Here is a 27,735-nt window from a genome sequence, read left to right as displayed (position 1 = left end):
AATCCCAAGTTTTATTATTTTATTTAATATTTTCTAAAACATTTTAAAATAAATCCTAAACTTAAGAAAAATGTATGTTTAAAAAAATCCCAAAATACAAAAACTATTAAAAGTTTTCCATTAAAAACCTTTAAAAAAAGAAAAATCACAAATGTGTTCTTATGCTGTTTATTTGATTTGAGAATGTTTGAAATGTTTTAGAGGAAGTTGAAATCAGAGCTTTTTAACGTCTCCTGAAAACACTGAGCGGCCTGAGAGATGTAGGTCAAAGGTCATCATTCCTCTCGGCTTATGAGACGAAGGTGGAAAGAAAAACACCACGAGGACCAACAGTTATCAAAGATCTCCTTCATTGTTTTAATAGTAGACATTGTGCCACAAAAATGTTATGTCCGCAGCCACAAATCACGTGCCGAGATATTACTGACTCCAGCTATGGATCATTCGCTTCACTTGCTTCTCTACAATCTGCAAATCACTTCTTACATTTATGTATAAATATATACAGTTTATAGATTATTCTGGAGCGGGGGGTGGGGGGTGGGGGGTGGAGCTTTCTCCTGTCGTGGTTGTGCTGTTGGTTGAGAAACATTAGCAGAGGAAAACACACGGCTGACGTCACGTCTCCCAATGTAGCACATGCTTATAGTATGACGAACACCAGCGGCGCACACGCAGCCCAACACGGATATTTACAGGAATGTTAACACGGCGGCGTCTTTCACCACTGTGGGCACATGAGGGGAGAACGCCGACAACACACCAGCACCGGAGGCGTGACGTCACGGAGATCTCCTGCCACAAAGGCACTGGCACATGGTTTCTAGGGGCGACGGCGTGAAGTCGGAGCAGGCGGCGTTACCGGAGCGTTTCCTGGCGGGAAGCCGCTCGTGGCGTCATGAGAGTAGCACGGAGGGAAGCGTGTGATCGGGTCGAACATGCATGATGATGGTCTAAGCATGTGCTTCATTTGAAGTCTGAACAATTCGTATTAAGTCTGAGGAGATTCATGCTGCGGTCCACAGCGGGGCGGGGGGGGGCTACTTCCTGATTACTTTGTTTTAGAAAAGTGGCGCTTTGACAAACAGAGCGAATCAGCTGTGTGCTGGTTAACGTCACGCTGTTAAAATGGCGTCACGTTGTTCCAGTGTGAGTGTGTTTGGATAAAAGAAGAAGAAGAAGAAACACCTGGTGTGTTCTGGGGGAGGGGGCTGACCATCCTATTGCTGACTTAGAAAGGGTCGGGGGGGTGGGGGGGTCTGGTGTTGTAGCTGCACACACAATTACAAACCGGTCCACTCAAAGTCTTCCTCCTGTCTCTTCCTGTCTCTCCCTCCCTCCCCCCCTCCCCCTCCCCCTCCCTCCCTCTGGTCGTCTTTCCATGTGGAGCGTGTTAACATTGAGACATTGTGGGCTCGGGGGTGGATTCAGGTCGTGGCGGTTTTTGGGTGGGGTTGGGGGGTGGGGTGGGGTCTCAGCAACAGCCTCCGGACGAGGTGTTGACTGGCTTGCTCTGGATCTTGACGTTGGACTTCTCGGCGGCGCCGGCTGTGGCCCCGGGGCCCATCCTTTTCTTGATCTCGGCCGCCATGGTCATGAAGGCTTGCTCCACGTTGGTGGCGCTCTTGGCGCTAGTCTCCAGGAAGGGGATCCCCAGGTTGTCGGCGAATTCCTGGAGGAGGAAACAGGAGCGCGATGAGTGAAACTGCTGCTGAGGAAGACTGTGAGATGAGACTGAAAGCACCAGAACTGTTGCTAAATAGACCTCAAGGTGTGGCTGTTCAGTTTCAGTTCTGAGGCCTCTCAAGGACCCGAATCCAGAACATGGATTATGCACATGAGTCCTTATCAGTTGATTAATTACATATTAATTAACCCCCCCCCCGTGACCTGTGTGATGTGACCTGCCTGATGTGTGACGTGTGACACCTGTGTCATGTGACCTGTGTGACCTGTGTGACTTGTGTGACCTGCGTGATGTGTGACACCTGTGTGACCTGTGACCTGACATGTTGCAGTGTGAACACTCACCTTAGCTGTGGTGTAATCCACCACCTTCTTCGTTGTGAGGTCACACTTGTTGCCGACGAGCAGCTTGTTGACGTTCTCGCTGGCGTAGCGGTCGATCTCCTGCAGCCACTGTTTGACGTTATTGAAGGACTCCTGAGGACACACACACACACACACACACACACACACACACAGACAGACAGACAGACAGACAGACAGACAGACACACACACACACACACACAGACACAGACACACACACACACACACGTTAACTCTGACCAGTCTGGTTTTCTTTCTTCTGGCAGCTTAGTGAGACGATACAGGTGAGATGTTCTCCGCTATGGCAGCAAACAAACAATCTCCATGGAAACAGTAGAATTTTACTGCTGTAAAGCAGGTTGAGGTTGTGAGTGCTGACCTGATCTGTGACATCATAAACCACGATGATGCCGTGAGCTCCTCTGTAGTAACTGGACGTGATGGTGCGGAAGCGTTCCTGTCCGGCCGTGTCCCACTGTGGAGGGAAAGAACAGCTGGTGAGTCCACACTGACACTAACACACCATCACCACTAATCTGTTCACGCCGCCGTGACTCCGCCCCCTCCTTACAATCTGGAGCTTTATGGTCTTCCCGTCCAGCTCGATGGTCCTGATCTTGAAGTCCACACCGATGGTGCTGATGTAGCTCTCTGTGTATGTGTCATCCTAGGTCAGAACACACACACACACACACACACACACACACACACACACACACGCACACAGGTGGGTCTGGGTGGCAGGTGTGACACCTGCAGCGTTATCAACCATCAGAGAAAAACAGACACTTACTGCAAACCGGAGGAGGAGACACGACTTCCCGACACCAGAGTCACCGATCAGGAGCAGTTTGAATAAATAATCACTGAGGACAGAGGAGGGAGAACTGTCACAACACTCAACCACCAGTCACATGACCTCCGGCTTCAGCTTCTCAAACTGAACATTTCCTTCTTTTTTTTTTTTAAATTCTCTCGACTAATTAATAAACTTGTCAGAACATACTTCGGAAACTAATCAATAAAATATTAGTTAGTTGTAACCTTGTTGCCGTTACAACATGCAGGTTAATCATGTAGAAATGTTTAAACATTTCATCAGCAGCTATTTGGATAATTGACAAGAAGAGAAAAAAGAATTCATCAGTTTCTGAGGTTTCTCCGGTAGGGGGTCTTTTTTTTTGGGGGGGGGGGATGAATATTGTTATGAAAATTGACAACTTTAACTTAAGTAGTCAGTTTACAATAAATAAATCTGCAGCATTACTAGTACTTATGACATTTAATAAGAAACTGAATATTTATTTCAGTTTTATATCATTTATCTCTGATTGTTTTCGTTTTATCAATTAATCTGTTGATTGGTTGATCAGCTGATTGGTCTTCATGTGCCTTTTTACTCCAATTAACAGGCCAAACTAATCAGCAGCTTTGATGGAAGTGACTGTTTGTTTGTTTGTTTTTCAGGGTGGTGGGGGAGGGGGGGGGGTGTCTGAACAGGTCAGTCAGGGCCATTTTCACTGCTGTTTGGTCGGTTAATCGAAACATTAATCGGCAGTTCGGTCGGTGATGGAGAAGTGTGGTGTAGTAACACCACAGAACATCATTACCTAACTCCACACCGGGAGCAGCAGCTTCCTGTTAACGGCGGATAAATGACGCTGAATTCACCGGTAAACGTCCCCGGTCGGTTCACACATCTCGGTTAGCGTCACGGTCACCGACAGGGACGTGTCCCGCCGCTACACGACTCTGACCGATCAGCTACCTCTACGGCTGGAGCCTCGGGCTTTGCTACGTAGTTAGCCTCCTAGCTTCTGACGCTACATACAGTGAACTTGCCGTCTGTGAGCGAACACAAACTCGGGAGCAAACACCAACAAACGGTCGCAATAATCGGTGATTTATTGATCAGAAAACACCGACAGAGTCAAGTTTGACGGCGAACATCAGCGCGACAGGCTGCCGCTAACCGAGCACCGGAGACAAAGCAGCTGACGTGCATCTTGTACCGGTCCGCCCGGACGGCTAACGTTAGCCTAGCTTAGCTTAGCTGCCCCAAGCTAAGCTGACAGCTCAGCCGGACCCCTCACAACCGACATGAAAAGCCCCACTTACTATTCGGGATTCATCGTTGACTACAGGTGGTAAAGTGTCGTAGCGGAAGAGCGGGAGGAGCGGGTCACGGCTGAAGCTGGAATCCGCCTCGTTCTGGAGAAAAAACACCGTTTTTGTTGAGAACTGGTTAAACTGGTTGTCGCAGCCACAACAGCATAATCGAATCAAATATGGCTGTCAGCGCTACCTACCCGGAAATACCAGAGGACAGGAATCATGGGTAGTGAAGTCTTGCAGCAATGGGCGTTCACACAGCGTCTGGGTAATTAAATCAGTTATCTAATACTTTATTATTATTAATAATAATAATAATAATAATAATAATATATTATATGATGTTTGTGTATTAATGTTACTGCTGCATTAATGTTGCATTTAGGCTGCACTAACTTTAACTACTTTATTTAGAGGTGACTGAGGACGGTTGCAAATCTTCTTACATTTCTCTCAGTTACTCTGAGACCCAAACCAAACTTTTACATATTAAACTTACATCTGTAGCTAATTACCCACCAATTAAAGATGATTACATATGACATATCATTCATTGGGGATGGTTACAACAAATTAAAAACACATTAAATTTCATTAATTAACTTTTGATTTTTGTCTCAATAAGCATAGTATTCTGGACATATGCATTGTTTTACAATATTTATTGTTTTAATAATATTTATCAAACAACTGTTATTGAATTTTGTTTTGCATAGCACATATCTTGAGTCAAAATAGGCAAAATTGATCTATTTTATTACTTATGATGAACAGAACAGGCAAATATATTATAATGTTAACAAAATATTCCCAAATTAACTTGTTTATATTCTCTTATGCATTAAAATTAGAATAATTTTAAAATAATGTTGTTTATATTGTTTATCACAATCAGACTGACCATCTACCCCAGACATGATTTTAAAGAAAACAGCTGAAACAGTAAAATGTGCCATAGACCAAAGCAAGGAGCTAAAAAGCTTTAGAATACTGATTAATGGACATTTAAATCAATACATTTGGGAATTTGATATTAGTAATGTCATTATTGTATGTACAGTTTATACTTGTAACCTCAACACCTTTAATGGATTGTTGCTCCTGTGAGAACCTAGAACCTGATCATATCAAGGTGTACACCTTCACACACAGCTGAGGTTTTCAAAATATCTGCCATTTTACACATTTTAACTCATTTCCTGACACATTAGTGGGTCCCACAACAATCAACATGGAGAAACAGTGGGATAAATGCAAGGTAAACATATTATCATAACAAAAAACAACTAAATCAATCAAAAAAGAATCAATAAAGACAAATTACACTGAGAATTACCAATTAATATATTCTTAGCACTTAACACAAGTTGTGTTCATACACAGTTAATAACTGGTCTATTAAGTGCGGTTGATTGGTGTGATGATCATAGGGGCGGAGTTTTTACCACCACCATTAGGACAAGGACCAAAATACAAATAGAGTTTCTCAGTGAAGGAGCAGCCAGTAAAGGAGTAGATGAGAGCTGCAGCAGCTACGTCATAGAAGAAGACCAGACCTTCCTCATAATCCACAAACACCCCCACCTTCTCAGGCTGAGACTTCAGAGAGAGACGGACTGCAGGCTCATCAAGAGCTTTGTACTCATTTCCATTTCTCAAACATATCGTCCAATTACCATCCGCAGGGCTCAATGTGATGAATCCCTTCCTGTTGATCGACTCTCTGACCACTCCTAAATCCCAGTCAGTTTTTCCTTTAACCTGAACTTTGTAGTAAATTTTGCCTGAAGAGAAACTCTGCTTTCCTAAGACACAGAGACAATCAGAAAATCTCTCTCGGTTGTTTGGGAGATTTTTCCTCACATCACTATGATTTACTTGTTTTCCATCATCAGACAGGATGAGTTCAGGATGTGCTGTATCAGGATCAAATGTCACAGTGAATGCATATCGCTGAATTCTCTTCAGCTCAGTCACAGTCACCTTCTTCATCTCTTCACTGAGCGTCTTCTCCAGCTGAGCCACAGCTCTCACCACAGTCCCGACATATGATGGGAAATGGACTCTGACCTCTGTCCAGTCCTTGGTGGGTGGAGCAGCTTTCAGGGATGGGAAGCTTTGGAGGAGGTGGAGGTGGTCTTCAGAGAGTGAGAGCTGCTCCACCTCAGTGCTTCTCTTCATCAGCTCAGAGATTTCCTGTTCCAGCTCTGTGATGAAGTCTTCAGCCTGTTTCTCTGTGGTTTTCTGTTTGTCTTCAATCTGGTCAATGAGATTATTCAAGCTTCTCTGGACAGACTCCACCAGAGCAGTGAAGACCCGAACACCTTCTCCTATTTCACCGTCTGCTTTTTCTTTGCTGAAGTTGACTAGCCGTTTGATCTCCTGAATCTTCAGTCGTCTCTTCTGGATCATTTGCTGAATTTCAGCCTCTGTCTTCTCCAGCTCTGCCTTCTTTCCTTCATATTCTTCTTTCAGAGGAACAAACTCATGTGTCTTGTGGTCTAAAACAGAGCAGAGCATGCAGACACATGTCTGGTCGGTCTGACAGAACAGCTCCAGAGCTTTATCGTGCTTCGTACACATCCTGTCTTCCAGGTTCTCCACAGGGTCGATCAGCTGATGTCTTTTCAGGCCTGACACTGTCAGGTGAGGCTCCAGGTGAGTCTCACAGTAGGAGGTCAGACACACCAGGCAGGACTTCAGGGCCTTCAGTTTGGTTCCAGTGCAGACGTCACAGGGAACTTCTACTGGTTTGGAAACTTGTTGCTCTGAGCTGCTGCTGCTGGTTTTCTGTTGAGCTTCAAGTTTGAACTGAGCAACCATCTCAGAGATGAAAGTGTTGATGTGAAGCTCAGGTTTTGTGTTGAAAACTTTGTAACACATGGGACACTGACATGGGACATTAATGTCCCAGTGTTCATTGATGCAGTTCTTACAGAAGTTGTGTCCACATGATGTAGTGACTGGATCAGTGAACACATCCAGACAGATGGAGCACAGGAACTGATCTTCAGATCTCAGGTTGCTGGCAGCAGACATGTCGACACACTGAGAGAGGGAAAGTGAAAGTGAGCAATTAAGAAAAACAATAATGTTGAATTCTATACTTTAATTTCACTTCACTGGAGTTTATCTGACATGAGTCAGAACAAAATGAAAAGGATGGAGCTTCCTGTTTGATTACACCTCTCAGTTTGTGTTAAAGCTGCTTGTTGAAACACAGTGAATATGATCAGCTGTACTCACCAGGATCTGAGCAGTTGTTGAGGAAATCCTGATCAACTCTATTTAATTTTTCTTTAGACAGAAACACAGAGATTTGTCTCGACTGCAGCTCTGCTGTCGCTCTCACTAACTTTCAGTTTCATTTCAGGAATGTGACGTTGCAGTTTACCTGTTCCTACTGTTGCTCCACCTCTCACTGCAGCTCTGTTTGTCAGGGTTTGTTTCCTGCTTCAGGCTCAGACATGATTATAGTGACAGACATTTGACAGAAGATCAGAAACTTCTCACTTATTTCATCAGCTTTTCTCTGCAGTGTGAGTTTATCACTCTGAACACTTTTCACTAACAAGAATAAACCTCTCCTCTCTCTGATGTGCTGTCATGCTGACCTCTGCTGGACACAGAGGGAAACACATCTGACTGCTACAAACCTCAGACACTCTGAGGTGAAGACTCCTCTTTCAAAATAAAACACTGCCACAAACACTTTCTTCTTCTGCTCAGGATTTAACTGCAGTGAAACTGAACAGCAGAGTAGTTTCATTCACTTCACTGATTCTGGATATTGATCATTAGAAATCACATTGGTGTATTGACTCTAAAACAGAACAATAATAGATCTGAAATCGATCAATAGTAATATGATGTGTTTGTCAGAGTGTAGCTGCTTCCTCCTGCAGCTCAGACGACCACGGTGGATAACGAATCAAGAGGCTGGATCTAAGGACCAGACTGAGGAACAAACACAGACCAAGACACTTCTTTTTTTAAGTTTATTAAAGCTTAAATTCATACAGTGTATTTAAAGTTTGAACAGGAAACACTGTCGTTATGCCAGTTTCACTTGAGTAAACCATTCTCTCTGGTTTACAAAATAAATGTTACCACAATAAAAGCTAGAAAAACACATCATCACTATTAATATATAGAGATCAATAGAATCAGACCCACAGCCAAATAACTTACATGCCAGCTGAGAAACATCTTAAATCCAAACTACAACAACTGTGTATCAGTAAAACTTAATCCAAAGCCCAGTCATTTATACACTAAAAACCCTGTTACCTTATTACTACATTGCAGAGTGTAACTGACACCAGTAAATTCATGTGTTCACCCAAAGTTTCCTCACAATTAAAGAAAAATCCCCCTTTTTACCTGTGACTCATGTTGTACTCTCTCTGTTCATGTTTTAACTCTGAAGCTTCGTGACACACTGAGTGAAATATTTCAGCTCAGAACACCAGGACTGTTATGGCTGCATCATCACATCAAACTGAAACAAGTCTAGATAAAGTGAACGTCACTGTGGAAACATTTACCTAAAAACCCAGTCACACACTTTCTGTTTTTACAAATAAACTTTGGGACATTGAATGAATTTTGAAGTTGTGTGGGCTCAGGGTTTCTCCTCACATGTTTGTCATGATGGATACATCACTGGGTGTCACAGCACTGAAGAGGTTGATGAATCAATATTGGGGGGTTGGGGGGGGGGGGGGGGCACTGAAGCAGTAAAGAGACAAGTAAAATGAAAACTCCAACATGCATTAAATAAAAGTGACCTTATTAATCATCTTCTGATTAAAACATGTTTACACTGTACATAACCACTGAATATGTTTGTTCCCATGAATCACAGTGACACACTCTTCCTTTGAAAAATAATCAGTTCGTCATTGTTTGGTTTGTTGTCATGTGTCTGATTCACTGCCATCCTAGGCATATAGTTTCACTGAGTCTATGATTATATAAAGGCAGATGACATGACAGCTCCCTAAAAATAACGCCAAAACATTTCAGTTGTCTCCTGGTATCTGGCTGTGTAAATAGATCATTAACCCTGCCCCCTCCATGTTAGCAGTTGGGATATGGACCAAACTGACAAATCAAAGTACACATCAAGTAACATTTTCCCAAATGTGGTTTCTGGCATTTTGGGTAGTATTTTTTATCACAATGATGTAAGTTCAAATGGTCATTTTTCTGATACGTGTCATTTTAACTAATTATTTTATGGTAATAAAAGGGGGTGTGACTTCATGATTGACAGCGGATTGACTTGAGATTGAGGCCGTCAGGCTTATGGACCTTTATATCATGGCTCCACACCTCTGATCACTACTTTGAAATCTGTCTCCCCCGGGGAGGAATGGGAGGCGGGTCGTCCATTTTTATATAAAGTCATCGGTCTTAATTCGGATACTTCCATTATTATGCTTACATGAAGAACACTGTGTACATTATGTTCTTAATGGCATAGTGTTCGATACGGTAGTGTTTTTCACGTGCTTTAAGATAACTTTTGTTGTGATATGGGGCTATACCAATTGAAAATGACTTGACTTGTTTTTGTCAACTTGAACATGGCTGTTGTGCATTTACCATTTACATTTGACTATGATTTTCACCTGCCAAAATATCTGCTTGCTGCTTTGCTCATTTGACTTAAAAGTTAATGTTTTATTTCTTGTATTTGCCCCCACAGATTTTCAGTGAAAACCATGCACTTGGGTTTCGGATTTGAGAGCACGTTTCTTCTTTGGGTGAATATGTATATTCACTGTTGGCAATGATTTATAATGAAAACGATATGGCAATTTAGACGGACAGATGATCAGAGGAGCAGAGTTTTCACCACCGTCATTATTACAGGGACTGAAGAATGGGTAGAGTTTCTGAGTGAAGGAGCAGCCAGTAAAGGAGTAGATGAGAGCTGCAGCAGCTACGTCATAAAAGGAGACCAGACCCTCCTCATGATCCACAAACACCCCCACCTTCTCAGGCTGAGACTTCCGAGAGAGACGGACTGGGGGGTCAGCAAGAGCTTTGTACTTATTTCCATTTCTCAACCATATCGTTGAGTAGCCATATTTAGGTCTCAGTGTGATGTCTCCCTTCCTGTTGATCGACTCTCTGGCCACTCCTAATGTCCACTTAGTCTTTCCTTTAACCTGAACCTCAAAGTAAAATCTGCCTGAAGAGAAACTCTGCTTTCCTAAGATAAAAACACAATAAGAAAACCTGTCTGGATTGTCTGGAAGATTTTTTTTCACATCACTATCATGTACTTGTTTTCCACCATCAGACAGGATGAGCCAGTGATGTGCTGTATCAGGATCAAGAGTCACATCCTCTGCATACTGCTGGACCCTCTTCAGCTCAGCCTCAAACAGCTTCTTCATCTCTTCACTGAGCGTCTCCTCCAGCTGAGCCACAGCTCTCACCACAGTCCCCTCATATGATGGTGGACGGACTCTGACCTCTGTCCAGTCCTTGGTGGGTGGAGCAGCTTTCAGGGATGGGAAGCTTTGGAGGAGGTGGAGGTGGTCTTCAGAGAGTGAGAGCTGCTCCACCTCAGTGCTTCTCTTCATCAGCTCAGAGATTTCCTGTTCCAGCTCTGTGATGAAGTCTTCAGCCTGTTTCTCTGTGGTTTTCTGTTTGTCTTGGATCTCCTTTATGAGCTGGTTCAGGCCTCTGTCAACAGACTCCTTCAGAGCAGTGAAGACCTGAACACCTTCTGCTTTCTCTCTGTCTGCATCATCTTTACTGATCTTGACTGAGTGTTTGATCTCCTGAATCTTCACTCGTCTCTTCTGGATCATTTGCTGAATTTCAGCCTCTGTCTTCTCCAGCTCTGCCTTCTTTCCTTCATATTCTTCTTTCAGAGGAACAAACTCATGTGTCTTGTGGTCTAAAACAGAGCAGAGCATGCAGACACATGTCTGGTCGGTCTGACAGAACAGCTCCAGAGGTTTATCGTGCTTCTTACACATCCTGTCTTCCAGGTTCTCCACAGGGTCGATCAGCTGATGTCTTTTCAGGGCTGGTTTTGTCAGGAGAGGTTTTTGTTAAAAACCTTGTTACACATGGACACTGACATGGGACATTAGTGTTCCAGTGTGTAGTGATGCAGTTTGTACAGAAGTTGTGTCCACATGGTGTAGTGACTGGATCAGTGAACACATCCAGACAGATACAGCATAGGAACTGATCTTCAGATAGCAGACCGTTTGCAGAAGCCATGTCTACACACTGAGAGAGTGAAAGTGAAAATGATTAAAAACATAATTGTAATTCCAGAATTCTTACTTATTTGTAGAAATGCTTCACCCAACAGCCCACAAAAAAGTTGTAAGTGATTTGTAAATATGGGGCATAAATTATTTTCAAATGGAAGCAGTCCAGGGGAGTAGGTCAAAATGCGGTTTATTTAAGAAAGAAAAATATAAAATCTTACATTCAGAAATGAATCTAGGCCTGATTCGTTGATCCAACTCCTGTCATGCTTCTATTCATGTTAAAGTACTCTGTACAACATTGTCACCAATCCAAAGGACTGTTGGGTCACTATGAGTTAGGCTGTCCAGAAAAGCAAGTTACATAATTTCTACCATAATATTTGTTTTTCCAACACGGTAAGATCCTCATAGTTAGAAAAGCCAACCCAGTATTCGTGTTTTGTAATTATTTCATGTCCTGTTAATAAAAAAACAGTCACACTTAATTGTAATTTACTAGATAATAATTATTCCCCATCTGTGACCAAACATATTCCCAGACATTTTATTTTGTTTCCCAACAGTTACTGTATTGTAACTGGGACCATTTGATGAGTGCATTACCTTATTGCAGGCTGTTAAATACACTCAGTTGGCAGTTTATTAGGGACACTTCTACCCTCACAAAGGTTCTAATGTTCAGCTTGTGTTGAAACTAAAGAATCAACACATCTCAAAAAAAGTTTCATAAAAACTGAACATTAGAACCTGCATGAAAGAAGATTTACTTCAGGACTGTTGGATTAGACTGACTTGGTTTTAGATCAGCGTTCCAAATAAACTGACAACTGAGTGTTTAGTAGAGTAGTTAGTTAAGTCTATTAAAGAATGGATTTTAAACACAGCAAGAAAGTGAAGAGAGCTGTTGCTCAGATCAGCTGTACTCACCAGTGTTTGCCAAACTGTGTTGTGTTGCTGAGAAAGTTTTGATGGACTTTTCCTTGTTTTTTCCTCAGACAGAAACAGAAACAGTCGTCTCACTCGCAGCTGTCATTCTAACAAACTTTCAGTTTTCTGGCCTCTGGTTTAAAACTATAGTGACATCATTTTGGCACATTTTCAAAACTATTACATTTAATATTTGAGGAGCACCAAAGACATCTAGCTTTTATGAACCACAGTTCACTGCTGTAGTTTTATCAGCAGTCAAAGTTCAGTTTAGCATCAATATAATCTTGATTTTAATATAATCACCACTTTGTGTCCTGGCAAAAACACAGAAACAAGATATGAGCCTGTTCTCATGACCATAACAGACACAATGAGTGATTTTAAATATAATTTTACAAAAGAGTAACTACACCATCAGATTTCATAATACCAGACACTAATTGACAGGTGTTTTAATACAGCAGAAAATATTAACGCCCATTCTTTATTTTACCCATTGAATAATAATAATTGTAACAAAAACAAAAGGAATGTAAACATACATGTGTAATGTAAACAACTGTGGCAACTATTTCCTGACACATTCACCTGAACGACCTCATCAGGTGAAAGTAAATCGTCAGTGTTGTGTTGCACTGCCCCCACGTGGCAGTGGCAGTGCAGTTGTTGCAGTTTTAGGGTAAAGAGAAAACATGGTATGAATTTATCTATTTCTAAATCTCATTTTACTCTCTATATCTTTATGGTATGACTGCATACATTTGATGAACAAGTGCATATTTCTGTCTTATTATTGTAGAACAGTTCTTTACCCAGACTTTTATTCTGAAGGATTTACACCTGAACTGGTAGGTGCGTTCCGGTGTGTCGGTTAGCTTGACGGTGTGTGCAGGAGGAGGAGGCTGCCGCTGGATTCCGGGGATTAAAACACAACAACATGGACAGTCACGGGAGAAAAGTCGTGGTTTGTGACAACGGAACCGGGGTGAGTGTGAGAGCGAGCGGGCCGGTGTTGGTTTGATAAGAAAACGGGGGAGAAGTGGAAACAGGAAGTGGCAGGAAGCTAACAGGCTAACGCGTTAGCTCGTCTGGGTGGGTTGTGAGAGGAATGTGTCTCGTCAGCTGGATTCACCTGAGTCATCACACACCTGCCGATACACACACCTGGAGAAACACACACACAAACACACACCTGTAGTGTATGTTTACCACTCTGCCGTTTAACCAGAGTGTTGGTTAGCCGGGCAGCTAACAGCTAACTCCGCTTAGAGTAACGGTCTGCACGGACAGGTAGCTGCTGCACCTTAAACTGAACTCAACGACAGCCCGGGAAAACACAGCAGTAAAGCACCGGAAGATTAATGAGTCCCTAAAGTTTTAATTAAGTGATTTAAACCGGTTGAACCTGTGTTAGCAACGTTACATTCCCAGGTCACGTTAGCCCCGGCAGCTAGCTTCGTGTCCTCAGCTGTTTATTAAATATTTTATTAAATATTCAGAGTCGAGCTGGAAGGACAAGAGACATCGATTAATCGACAGGTCGAAGTCACAGTTTGTTGTCTTTGTGTGTGTTCAGCTTGCTGTGTTAACTCAGCAGCAGACCGGCCCCGCCCTCGTTAAACCGGAGCATCACTCCGGTCAGAGACTCGGTGTCCGGTCACACACCGGTTCGGGAACATGTCGGTAGACTGTGTTCAGGCCTCTGGAGCTTTTTAACATGTTAGATGAGTTAAAATGAACAGTAACACCGGGGCTGAAGCACTGCGCAGGCGCGAGGCTCTGATTGCGGAAGTTGAGGTAGTTTCTCCATATAAGGAAACTTGTATGATTTCTGACTCAGGTGTGAACCGACGTTTGTGTTCAGCACAAGACTTTTATAAATGATCACAGTCTGTTTGACTCAGAATAAACACAGGGGATACTTCTATGTGCACACATTCACATATGTGTGTGTGTGTATATATATATATATATATATATATATATATACACACACACACACACATATATATATATATATGTATGTATGTGTTTGTGTGTGTGTGTGTGTGTAGTGGGGTCCAAAAGACCAATATTCACTTGAAGTTAATGGGAAAGTGTGAACACACACACGGAGACACACACACACGGAGACACACAGTGGAATGTTCAATAAAAACTGGGGAAAAAACTGTGTATAAGTGTGTGTGTGTGTGTGTGTGTGTGTGTATGTGGTCTCATTTGTTTACATCAGATCAACTCTTCTAATAACAGAACAGATATAAACTAAACTTTTCCAACAAACAGGAAATAAGTTGCCATGGATACAGTGAGTTGATCTGTGCGCTTCAACTTGAGCTTGGTTTTTTTTTAGTCCATCTCTGTTTACATTTTAGAGAATAAGTGAATTATCTATTTGAACTTCCTGTTTGTTATGTACCATTTATGAACTGACATCACTGACTGAGGAGCTTCTTCTTCTCTGGTTTATTTACAGTGGTGTTTTCATGTCTGTGTGTTCTGGTGTGACTGAACTCAGACTCACTCAGATTTTTGTCTGATGTGAGTTTCACATGTTTTGGATATTGATATCTGATGACTTGTTAAATGATCTTATTCATCTGGTTTGTTTTGGAGACCCCTGAGATATATATATATATATATATATCTCAGGGGTCTCCAGAACGGCTTCACTGCTCCCTGTCATTGATTCTCTGAACTTATTCCCTCATGTGGTGTGTAGATGATGATGATGATGATGATGATGATGATGATGATGATGATGGTGACACTGTCATCCTATATGAGACCCTTCCCATCAGGAGATACATGTTTTATCCCTCAGAACAGCTGTGTATTGATCTGCTGCTCTCTGTGTTTCTGTATCTCTAATACACGAGCGTCACAGTCATCAACCATCTGACTGTTTACTGACGTCTGTCCCACAGATGGACGTGCAGACGTCAGGCCTGTACTGGGCCAGGATACAACTGTTTGCTAAAGTTTGGGCAAATGACATATTTAGTTGATTTTGGAAATGAATAGAAGTGAGTCCAGCTGCACAGTAAGACATTAAAGTGGGCCTTTCTTCAGATGTTATAAACTGTTGATGTATGACCTTCAGTCTTTACCTGAGGATGGTGATTATTCTTTTATTGTTTGTTGATATGATCATATTTTAAGTTGTTGATGATATGTGTCTGTTCCACCATGTTATTTTAAATATTCTAACACCTTTTTTCCTTTTTTTTCACTCTCCTCCCAGTTTGTAAAATGTGGCTATGCAGGCTCCAACTTCCCCGAGCACATCTTCCCTGCGCTGGTCGGCCGGCCGATCATCCGCTCCACGGCTAAAGTTGGCAACATTGAGATCAAGGTAATCCACCTGTTTTCATTCATGGTGTTTGTTTCCCAACGTGCTGCTGCGACACCCAGAGCGTCTTCTCTGGACGTGTCAGATCAGCTCAGAGATCACAGCACGACGTAGAAAACCTGCTGCTGAGTCTGAATTCAACTGCTGCACAGACACTTTAGTTCTTGGCTGTCTTAAGAAGGACTGTGGTGCAATGAATTCTGGGTAAATTAAGACTTTTTTCAATATAAAAAAAAAAAAACACATCCAACCTCTGAACTCCGTTTACCCTCAGAGAACATGTTTGTGTTACAGGAAGTTTTATTTAGAAAATTCAGTGAAAACTAAAATAATGAAAAGTAAAATATCTGCAGTCTCTAAAAAGTGTTTCTCTTCTCTTTGCTCCATAACAACGTTAACAAACCCCAGTATGAGCCGTGTTTTCCTGTTTGTTATTGGTGCTGCTGGTCAGCGCAGGTGTCATTGATTCTTACCGTTGTAACGTTGGTTACACCTGAGAGCCTGGAGGTAAGGTGTGTGATGTTTTTGTCTTGAAATGAGTCAGTCTGTTTTAGTGAAACAGTGTGACTGACATCAGACTGATCTGGACCAACACACAGACCAGTCTGACCAGTCTGACCAGTCTGACCAGTCTCTGTGAGACCAGCTGCTGGTCAAACATCCACTGAGTTAAAGACGTTGACAATCATTTCCTGTAACAGTGTCACATGTCTCCCCCCCCCCCCCCCCCCCCCCCCCCAACATAATGTCTCACATTAAATCCCGTTTTCCAGACAAACCAGGAGAAATTTTACTTTATTTAAGACCAGAAGTTCAGAGCGACGTAAACGTGACGCCAGGAATTCAAATGAAATCAAACTTGTGTTTCTTTGCTTAATCAAACTATTACTGTTATTATTATTGAACTGTTTATTAGACTGATTTGATCAGCTATAAAATAGGAGATAAAAACAAGCGACCCTGATCACGCCCACTTGGGACACAGGAGGTGTATCCCATTTCACACTTTTGCGTCTCTCCCCGCCTGCCGACCCGTTGACCTTTGACCTCTCACAGGACCTGATGGTGGGGGACGAGGCCAGCGAGCTGCGCTCCATGCTGGAGGTGAACTACCCCATGGAGAACGGCATCGTCAGGAACTGGGACGACATGAAGCACCTGTGGGACTACACCTTCGGCCCGGAGAAGCTCAACATCGACTCCCGCAGCTGTAAGATCCTGCTGACGGAGCCGCCCATGAACCCCACCAAGAACAGAGAGAAGATCATCGAGGTCAGTGTTCACATCACATGTAGCTTTCCTGACCTTTTTATTTTGGCATGTGGAGGCTTTTAATTTGACAAAAGTGGGAACAGACAGGAAGTACGGGGGGGGGGACAGACTGCAGGGTTACATTATTAAAGACCGAGTATCAATAAGCTGCAAAGATTTCAGTTCTGCTCAACTATTATTTTGTTTGTTAATAAAAGTTCTCCCGCACATTTTAGCACCAGCTCCATTTAGACATGATGCATCGTCACTGTTCCTGATCCGAAGGAGAAGAGACCTCTCTCTCTCTTTCTTTAATTCTTTGAGTTAATTTTGGGTTAGACTCTAATTTGAGTCTGACTCTGACTGTGACTCGGACTCGGACTCTGACTGTGACTCAGACTCGGACTGTGACTCGGACTGTGACTCGGACTCGGACTCGGACTCTGACTGTGACTCGGACTCGGACTCGGACTCGGACTGTGACTCGGACTCGGACTCGGACTCTGACTGTGACTCGGACTCGGACTCTGACTGTGACTCGGACTCGGACTCTGACTGTGACTCAGACTCGGACTGTGACTCGGACTGTGACTCGGACTCGGACTCGGACTCTGACTGTGACTCTGACTCTGACTCGGACTCTGACTGTGACTCGGACTCGGACTCGGACTCGGACTCTGAGTCTGAGTCTGACTGAGGTTTCAGGTTTCCTCCTGTGTGGAGATGAAAAAGTCTTTGTCTTTGTGTTTCTGTCTGTCGCCAGGTGATGTTTGAAACGTACCAGTTCACAGGAGTTTACATTGCCATCCAGGCCGTCCTCACCCTCTACGCTCAAGGTGCGCTTGTTTTGTGATCGCTGTGTGTTTGCTGTTGTTAAAAAAGAAAACCATGTGCAGAGTTTAGCTTCACACTCAACAGGGTGTCGTTAGGTTTCAGCTCCGACTCTGAGCGTCACTCTGATGATTCACGTTTGTACGACATGATCACGCTGTTTTTCATGTCGTTGTTTCAGGACTTCTGACCGGTGTGGTGGTCGACTCCGGCGACGGTGTCACCCACATCTGTCCGGTGTACGAGGGCTTCTCCCTCCCCCACCTGACCCGACGCCTCGACATTGCGGGGAGGGACATAACACGCTACCTCATCAAGGTACCAGCTGCACAACATCTGGATCATCTTCACTCCTCCCTCACTGCTGCATTGTGGGATTGTTGAACTTTTCATGATGTAAAATTAGACCATATGGGTTTAATGCTGGGATGTCCATAAACTTTTAGCCATATAGTGATTGATGGTCGATTGACAGAAAACTAGTTTTCGTTGTCAAACACCCTCTGCTGTTTGACACTGATGTGAACAGCTGGATAGACAGACACCTGAACTCGGCATAATGTTGTAATCTGAACAATCATCAGCAGATTAAACGATGATTAAAGTAACGGTTTATTCCAGACCCATGAAACATATTAGTTCACTTTACTTTCATAGTGAAACACATGAATCAAGTTGATGTGAAATTATTTTACAAACAGAAGGTAGAGTCTGAAAAGTTCTGTTGTTTAATGTCAAGAAACTATTCATTAAATTCAATAAACTTTTATTTAAATTTAAAAAGCACAGAGTAGACGTTAAAGGAACACAGAAATAACACGACAAAGAACACAAGTGAAGAAAGAAGACAACTGTTCTCATTAAGAGAAAGAAAGGTGTAAAAACAAATACTATACTGTAACTATAATAATCAGGACAGTAACAAAACAACATGGGAAATACCATAAATATTCAACTCATGAATAAATAACTGACTGTACTCAGTATGATAAAAAGAAGCAGCTGTATTACCGATAGATGTTAAAATGTGCTGCAGCTTTAAACTGTTGAAGGTTTTGGTGGTGACTGAGCACTGACATGTTTTTGCCACAAGAGGGCGTCATTAAATAGCAAATGATCCACAGCCTCTGTGGTTTGTGGTCAGCACCTTGTTCTTTCTGCTTCTGGTAGAGATGGATAAATAAAATAAAGAAATCAGATTCCTCATTTTCTTGTTTCAGCATGATGAGCATCAGGTGGGAAATGTTACCTGACGCAGGTGCTGCTGTTTGTTCTTGTCTCTGTCCACCAGCTGCTGCTGCTGCGAGGCTACGCCTTCAACCACTCGGCCGACTTTGAGACGGTGAGGATGATGAAGGAGAAGCTGTGTTACGTGGGTTACAACATCGAACAGGAGCAGAAGCTGGCGCTGGAGACGACGGTGCTGGTGGAGTCGTACACGGTCAGTCAGGTGGTGTTGAAAACCTCCAACGTGTGTGTTACCTCACTGAGGATGAGACAGCAGCCGTTCTGTTTGTGTCCTCAGCTACCGGATGGCAGGGTGATCAAGGTGGGAGGGGAGAGGTTCGAAGCCCCAGAGGCTCTGTTTCAGCCCCACCTCATCAACGTGGAGGGGGTGGGCGTGGCCGAGCTGCTCTTCAACACCATCCAGGCCGCGGATATCGACACCAGGTGAGCAGGAAGGACAGCTAGACCGAAACCAGCTGACATTAGACTCAAACCAGCTGACACTAGATTCAAACCAGCCGACACTAGACTCAAACCAGCTGACTCTACACCGAAACCAGCTGACACTAGACTCAAACCAGCCGACACTAGACTCAAACCAGCTGACACTAGACTCAAACCAGCTGACACTAGACTCAAACCAGCCGACACTAGACTCAAACCAGCCGACACTAGACTCAAACCAGCTGACACTAGATTCAAACCAGCCGACACTAGACTCAAACCAGCTGACTCTACACCAAAACCAGCTGACACTAGACTCAAACCAGCGAAACCAGCTGACACTAGACTCAAACCAGCTGACACTAGACTCAAACCAGCTGACACTAGACTCAAACCAGCTGACACTAGACTCAAACCAGCTGACACTAGACTCAAACCAGCTGACACTAGACCGAAACCAGCTGACACTACACTGAAACCAGCTGACTCTAGACTCAAACCAGCCGACACTAGACTCAAACCAGCTGACACTAGACCGAAACCAGCTGACACTAGACTCAAACCAGCGAAACCAGCTGACACTAGACTCAAACCAGCTGACACTAGACCGAAACCAGCTGACACTACACTGAAACCAGCTGACTCTAGACTCAAACCAGCCGACACTAGACTCAAACCAGCGAAACCAGCTGACACAAGACTCAAACCAGCGAAACCAGCTGACACTAGACTCAAACCAGCTGACACTAGACTCAAACCAGCTGACACTAGACCGAAACCAGCTGACACTACACTGAAACCAGCTGACATAGACTCAAACCAGCGAAACCAGCTGACACTAGACTCAAACCAGCGAAACCAGCTGACACTAGACCAAACCAGCTGACTCTACACCAAAACCAGCTGACACAAGACTCAAACCAGCTGACACAAGACTCAAACCAGCCGACACTAGACTCAAACCAGCGAAACCAGCTGACACTAGACTCAAACCAGCCGACATAGACTCAAACCAGCTGATCATAGACTCAAACCAGCTGACACTAGACTCAAACCAGCTGACACTAGACTCAAACCAGCCGATCCTAGACTCAAACCAGCTGACACTAGACTCAAACCAGCTGACACTAGACTCAAACCAGCTGACACTAGACTCAAACCAGCTGACACTAGACTCAAACCAGCTGACACTAGACTCAAACCAGCCGACACTAGACTCAAACCAGCTGATCATAGACTCAAACCAGCTGACACTAGACTCAAACCAGCCGATACTAGACTCAAACCAGCGACACTAGACTCAAACCAGCTGACACTAGACCGAAACCAGCTGACACAAGACTCAAACCAGCTGACACTAGACTCAAACCAGCCGACACTAGACTCAAACCAGCGAAACCAGCTGACACTAGACTCAAACCAGCCGACACTAGACTCAAACCACTGACACTAGACTCAACCAGCTGACACTACATTCAAACCAGCTGACACTAGACTCAAACCAGCCGACACTAGACTCAAACCAGCCGACACTAGACTCAAACCAGCCGACACTAGACTCAAACCAGCTGATCATAGACTCAAACCAGCTGACACTAGACTCAAACCAGCGAAACCAGCTGACACTAGACTCAAACCAGCGAAACCAGCTGACACTAGACTCAAACCAGCTGATCATAGACTCAAACCAGCTGACACTAGACTCAAACCAGCTGACACTAGACTCAAACCAGCCGACACTAGACTCAAACCAGCTGATCATAGACTCAAACCAGCTGATCATAGACTCAAACCAGCCGATCCTAGACTCAAACCAGCCGACACTAGACTCAAACCAGCTGACACTAGACCGAAACCAGCTGACACTAGACTCAAACCAGCTGACACTAGACTCAAATCAGCTGACACTAGACCGAAACCAGCTGACACTACACTGAAACCAGCTGACTCTAGACTCAAACCAGCCGACACTAGACTCAAACCAGCTGACACTAGACCGAAACCAGCTGACACTAGACTCAAACCAGCTGACACTAGACTCAAACCAGCTGACACTAGACTCAAACCAGCCGACACTAGACTCAAACCAGCTGACCATAGACTCAAACCAGCTGACACTAGACTCAAACCAGCTGACACTAGACTCAAACCAGCTGACACTAGACTCAAACCAGCTGACACTAGACTCAAACCAGCTGACACTAGACTCAAACCAGCTGACCATAGACTCAAACCAGCGGAAACCAGCTGATCATAGACTCAAACCAGCCGACACTAGACTCAAACCAGCTGACACTAGACTCAAACCAGCTGACACTAGATTCAAACCAGCCGACACTAGACTCAAACCAGCTGACACTACATTCAAACCAGCCGACAATAGACTCAAACCAGCTGACACTAGATTCAAACCAGCCGACACTAGACTCAAACCAGCTGACACTACATTCAAACCAGCCGACACTAGACTCAAACCAGCTGACACTACATTCAAACCAGCCGACAATAGACTCAAACCAGCTGACACTAGACCGAAACCAGCTGACACTAGACTCAAACCAGCTGACACTAGACCGAAACCAGCTGACACTAGACTCAAACCAGCTGACACTAGACTCAAACCAGCTGACACTAGACTCAAACCAGCTGACACTAGACTCAAACCAGCTGACACTAGACTCAAACCAGCCGACACTAGACTCAAACCAGCTGACCATAGACTCAAACCAGCCGACACTAGACTCAAATCAGCTGACACTAGACTCAAACCAGCTGACACTAGGCCAGATGACAATAGGATGAGGTCCAGACAGATACTAGGTTCAGACCTGGTCTTGATTTTGAAGATATTTGTAGAAATCTTTCAGCAGAGAAAACTAAAGCTCTGCTCTTCTGTCTCTGGTCAGAGCTGAGTTCTATAAGCACATCGTCCTGTCCGGAGGCTCCACCATGTACCCCGGCCTGCCGTCGCGCCTGGAGCGTGAGCTCAAACAGCTGTACCTGGAGCGAGTGCTGAAGGGAGACGTGGACAAGCTGTCGGTAAGACCAGTACCAGAACTGTGTATTACCAGGATAATTACTTAGTGTGAGCAGCATTGGCGTTACAAGCGGGTTTAAACTTTCTGAATTCTTACACAAAATATCAGTTTCCAGACCTCAAACATATTAAAGCTCCATCCAGTCAAACGTTCTCTGTCCATGTGTTGTGTCAGAACTGAAGTGAGTAAATGTTGGTATCAGATGGTGAATCAGTGGAGGCGTCACTGCTTCTTCATGTGAGAGTTTGTGCGTCCCTCCCTGACAGGAAGTGGCTCTGCTGGGAAATCCTGCAGCCTGTAATTAAAAGACAATGGTCTTCAGTCTATTTCAGGGTCCTCAGAGGGCGGCGGGGGCTTTGACACGTTATTATCACTTCCTGTTCTCTGTTAACGCTCGCCCGCTCCTCTCTCCACGTCTTCTCCTCTGCAGAAATTCAAGATCAGGATAGAGGACCCCCCCCGGCGTAAACACATGGTGTTCCTGGGCGGCGCCGTGCTCGCCGACATCATGAAGGACAAGGACAACTTCTGGATGACCAGGGAGGAGTACCAGGAGAAAGGGACGAGAGTGCTGGAGAAGCTGGGAGTCACCGTCAGATAAACCACCCCCACCCCACCCCACACTCAGCTGATCCACACATCACTCACCTGGGTGTTTCTGGACACAGTCTTTTAAAAACAAAGAGAGAAGGAGGGATGAAGGAGGGGTAAGAAGTCTCATGGAGGGTCAGAGGTCACCACCACACAAAAACAGTGTATTCTTCATTACCGTTCTCACATGTCTGTTCAGTGCGAAGCTACAGCCAGCAGCCTGTTAGCTTAGCTTAGCATTAAGACTGAAAACATAGGGAAACAGCTAGCCTGGCCAGGCCCCTGTTTCCAGTCTCTATGCTAAGCTAAGCTAACCATCACCTGGTGGAGTGGATTTTCAACCGTTCCTTTAAATACTGTGACCTCATGACCTGTGGTTCAATGATAATTTCTCCTGGCTGTTTCCAAGGTGACGATGATCATGATGATGATGATCATGATGATGATCCCTGAAGGTCCCCCCCCCCCCGTATAATGTTTGTAGAGTGACCTCTGCGCTGCAGGTGCAGGGGGCAGACATGGTTCACTCTCTGGTTCTGGTTCTGAAGCAGGGAGCCTGGACCAACAGATCAACCAGGTCTCTCTCTCAGACCTGATCCAGGTCTCACTCCCATCACTGTATCCAGATGCTGCAGTCACTGAGCAGCTCTTACAGTCTGTAGTCTGACCTGAGTGGATGAAGTCATGTGACCTGTCGGGTCATGTGACAGTACGTCTGTCACGCTGCCTCCTGCTGTTTGAACAGATTGTTTCCTAGCGCCACATCGATCGATCAGCTGATTCAGTTCAATGTTAAGTTGTGACAGTAAACAGAATCTGACGAGACGTTTGATGATGTCATTTCCTGTCACTGTTTGGATGTCTCTGCGGCAGCGATAGTCAGAGTGGTCGTGAACCTGATATCTCAACACTTGGAGGGAACTTCTTTAAATCTGTCAAACGTTCACTTGGACTTAAGGATGAACTGGTTACAGTTTGGTGGTCAAAGGTCAAAGGTCAAGGTCACAGTGACCTCACAAAACATGCCCCATTCTTCTGATTATAGATTGTAAAAGCCACTCTGTGGCGGTCCAGGACTACAGGACTGTGGCGTGTGCTGGTCCTGGGTCAGTGTCAGCCATTCCTCTCCACGCACCACGCTCTCAGTTTCTGCTGAAGCTTCATCTGTTTCTTTTTATTTCTCTTTTTAACTTCAGTTTCTTTCCTTTTCTGGCGACCGGCTGTTTTCGTTTGTCTGTTACTTGTCTTGACTGAACAGCTGTTTCCGACCCGTGTTCACGGTGACGCTTTGTGCCCCGAACAGCTGATCTGGGGTCAGGGTTCACAGTTTGAAAGCGTGGCTGATCCTGGGTCAGGTGTAATACTGAAACATATCTAAACAGGAAGTAATGTCACATGTTGGAGAAGGGAGGGAGTGGCTCGTCGTCAGCTGATGAGTTTTAGGGATGGTTTTCCTCCTCCTTCCTCCTCTTCGCTGACTGAGGATGAAGATGAGTTGTGTGAGTAAGTGAGATGATATTTGTAATAAGGTCCTGGTGTGTAAAATGGAGACCATGTAAAAGCTGGTATTTGTGGTTTCTGTCCAGGTTCTCATGTTGTATATTGGAGCCACATAAAAATATAAATGTCTGATTTCCTCTCGACAACACGGTCGTCAAGTGCCAAGTGCAGCTCTTCTGCTTCTGTTTGTTTATAGCAGAGCTGCTGATTTCAATAAAGCAAAGTGATTTATACCCGTGTCTTCATGTCTGTTTCACCTCGTTAACGTCCATGTGAGGTTTTTATATAACACAGACACATGATGATGAAATAATCATCAGCACCATGACTGAGTGTTTCCACCTTGAGCTGCAGTGAACCAATCACAGTCTCATAAACAGATTCAGGATTTCATACGTCACAAACCTCAGGAACCAATCCTGTCAACTTGTGGGGACGGGGGCGGGGCTAAATACACCTGAAACCTTGTCAGAACAGAGAAAGAGGTAGCATTAGCACAACCGCTAACACTGTCAGCCACTGCCAGTTACAAGCTAACAAACAAACAAATAAATATGCTAACTACTCTTACCATTCTGAAAACATGATAATTATGCTAATTGATCTGAAAAGATGCTAACTATGCTAACACACACACACACTCAGAAACAGGTCTCTGACTTGTGGGTGGTTTGATTTTGGTGAATGTTTTTTTGCGTTTGCTTTTTTCTCTTCATTGAGTTCAGTCAGTGAAAACAGAGTCATGTGGTTTGGACTCTGGACAGGTGTGTTGGACCGGCTCCTGGACCAGTGGACGGGTCAGCGGCCATCTTTGCTTCATGCTGAGGAAGATGACGACGTTAAAGGAATACAACTGTTTTTCCCTTTGAGTCTTGAATCCAGATCTTTGAAGACCTTCAGATGCTTGTGTGATGTCAGGACCTGCTGTCACTTTGTCAGGTATGACACACACACACACACACACACACACACACACACACACACACAGGACCTCTGTTTGTCCATAGGTATTGTGGGAAGCAGCCTTTCCCTGCAGCTGGCTCAGGATACAGTCGCCCCCCCCCCCCCGTTGTCATAGCAGCACAGTAACATCCTGGTTCGTGTCCTGTGGCGTCCCAGCTCTCAGGAAGCTGCACAGACGGTGAAGTGGCGTGGAGCCAGGAGCGAAGCCTCTGAACGTTGTTTGTGTTGTCTTCATGAATCAGTGTTTTTTAACTAAAGTTGTTCAATGACCCTGTTAAACTTTCAAATACCTAATTTATCATTTATTAAATAAATCATTTACTCATGTCTGAGCTCACGGTCTGGATCAGGATTTCAAAACCACCAAATGTGCAAATTAACGACCTTTAAATACAGTATAAAAAATACTACTGTAAAATACAGCTTGTTTTCTCACTCACTAAATATGAATTTGACTGTGTCTCTAAAAACACGTCTGATCAACCGAAACTGAAAGATTTGAACTAATGTTTTCGCCATAGTAACCTCCAAAAACACGGTTCAATAATATGATCCAGGAGATAAAAACATATTGTGATTATCGCAATTTTAGTTGGAATGATCATTTTTTTCATTTTCACTGAAAATAAGAAATTGTGATAATGTGATTGTTGTCGGTCACAAACATGTTGCTTTACGTCTGGAGAACAGTTCCATCACTTTTCTGTGTCCCCTGGAAACACTTCCTGTTGTTTTTAGTGTTTTCAACGCGTTCCATTGTGTTGACCTCTCAGAGCCACCGTAGCATCACAGAATTACAGTGGCACCAACACAACAACAACACCTATGTTTTGTTGTCATAACAACAACATTTAGTGGAGTCATTTCAAGTTATTCAACAAAATCTTTCACAATCTCGAAACTTTTGCTCTCAAATTTTTTAGAGTGCAACCAAATCACCAGAGCCTGGACACACACACACACAGACACACACACACACACACACACACACACACACACAGACAGACACAGTGCAGCCGTTTCCTTTAGTTTCCAGATGATGTATTTGTATTATTCACGTTTCATCGTCTCTTTCACGTTCATCATATTAGAAACAATAAAAAAATAGAACTGAAAATGTACATCATACACTTGATACATACACATATACATGTGTATATATATATATATATATATATATATATATATAATATATATATATATATATATATATATATATATAGTTTTTTTACATCAGTAAAAATGTGAATTATATATAAAAAAACAAATCAATGAATTCAACCTTTGCATTTTTTTGCACAGTCATTTGAAATGTACAGAAGGACATAATGAAGAGGAAGCATCAGGCACTTTCCTGTAACACTGTCACCAACACACTAACTGCTCTGACTTCGTTGTCAGTTAAAGCTCCTCCAGTGTAAAGGTGTGTGTCCATGTGTAGTGTGATTATAGATCAGCTCTAGCTTCTATATTAATACTGTGAAAGTATCAAAGCCTCAGTCCACAGAGAAATGCACACAGCCTGTATTCAGAAACTGAGCCTTAAAACCAGCCGTCAGGACTTCTGGAACTTTGTGATGTCACAACAAAGCAGTCACCAAGCCCCGCCCACCTGGACCCACCATCCAAACCTTGCAGGATTTGGTTTCTCTGAGTGTTTTTACCTGAAATCTGCTGTATTTTTATTGGATCACTCAGAAAACAGTCAGCCAATCAGAAGAGAGGCTCAGAGGCTCCTCTCTTCTGATTGGCTGACTGACCTGTTGTTACTGGAGTAACAGAGATAACAGTGCATCAGATAACTATAATAATCTTTCAAATGTGGATACAAGGATCTAAATTGTTTATCCCTCTTAGACCATTAATTTGAAAAATTCTATTAGACACTTTCAAGATGGCCGCCATCTCCAGCATAGGAAACATATTTCACCAGTTTTACCCATTGGACAGATTTCAATGATGTTGCAATTGAATCCTACATTTTTGACTATGAGGACTTCATCCTTGACATTGAACTAAATTCACCTACTATGTTGTTAAAATGTTTGATTTTACACCTGGATCATTCTAATGGGAAAGTATTTGGTGAATTTATTGCAAACATTTCCTTGCCAGAAATGTCAGCCATCTTGGAAATGGTGGCCATCTTGAATTTTTGAGTAGCTAACGTGTTTTATCAAGGAGGATTTGTGCCACGT

At 43.7% G+C, this 27,735-nt stretch overlaps 4 protein-coding genes across 4 annotated transcripts; 1 reads left to right on the top strand and 3 right to left on the bottom strand.

Annotated features, from left to right (window-relative positions):
* Positions 1–152: 152 nt before the first annotated feature.
* Positions 153–4,349, bottom strand: LOC130166898 (ras-related protein Rab-1A). Its single transcript, XM_056372743.1, has 6 exons — positions 4,170–4,349; positions 2,845–2,917; positions 2,623–2,718; positions 2,431–2,526; positions 2,032–2,163; positions 153–1,672 (listed from the first exon to the last, which is right to left on the bottom strand). The coding sequence occupies exons 1-6, from the start codon at positions 4,181–4,183 to the stop codon at positions 1,475–1,477; spliced, it is 609 nt and encodes a 202-aa protein (XP_056228718.1). The 5' UTR covers positions 4,184–4,349; the 3' UTR covers positions 153–1,474.
* Positions 4,350–4,619: 270 nt separating this feature from the next.
* LOC130166880 (E3 ubiquitin-protein ligase TRIM21-like) lies at positions 4,620–7,804 on the bottom strand. The gene is made up of 2 exons (XM_056372716.1): positions 7,410–7,804; positions 4,620–7,211 (listed from the first exon to the last, which is right to left on the bottom strand). Exon 2 carries the CDS (start codon positions 7,200–7,202, stop codon positions 5,562–5,564), a length of 1,641 nt encoding a protein of 546 aa, XP_056228691.1. The 5' UTR covers positions 7,203–7,211; positions 7,410–7,804; the 3' UTR covers positions 4,620–5,561.
* Positions 7,805–9,824: 2,020 nt separating this feature from the next.
* Positions 9,825–11,414, bottom strand: LOC130166881 (E3 ubiquitin-protein ligase TRIM21-like). The gene is given in 2 exon segments (XM_056372717.1): positions 9,825–11,222; positions 11,224–11,414. Coding segments are annotated over 2 exon segments (1,533 nt in total). The 3' UTR covers positions 9,825–9,880.
* A 1,757-nt stretch (positions 11,415–13,171) lies between these two features.
* Positions 13,172–24,807, top strand: actr2a (actin related protein 2a). The gene is made up of 9 exons (XM_056372733.1): positions 13,172–13,325; positions 15,585–15,695; positions 16,749–16,964; positions 17,707–17,779; positions 17,956–18,092; positions 19,066–19,215; positions 19,300–19,445; positions 22,352–22,484; positions 22,914–24,807. Exons 1-9 carry the CDS (start codon positions 13,278–13,280, stop codon positions 23,082–23,084), a joined length of 1,185 nt encoding a protein of 394 aa, XP_056228708.1. The 5' UTR covers positions 13,172–13,277; the 3' UTR covers positions 23,085–24,807.
* Positions 24,808–27,735: the final 2,928 nt, after the last annotated feature.

Source organism: Seriola aureovittata, chromosome 3 (assembly GCF_021018895.1).
Source record: "Seriola aureovittata isolate HTS-2021-v1 ecotype China chromosome 3, ASM2101889v1, whole genome shotgun sequence".
Taxonomy (NCBI): Eukaryota; Metazoa; Chordata; class Actinopteri; order Carangiformes; family Carangidae; genus Seriola; species Seriola aureovittata.
This window is presented reverse-complemented; position numbering and strand designations above follow the sequence as displayed.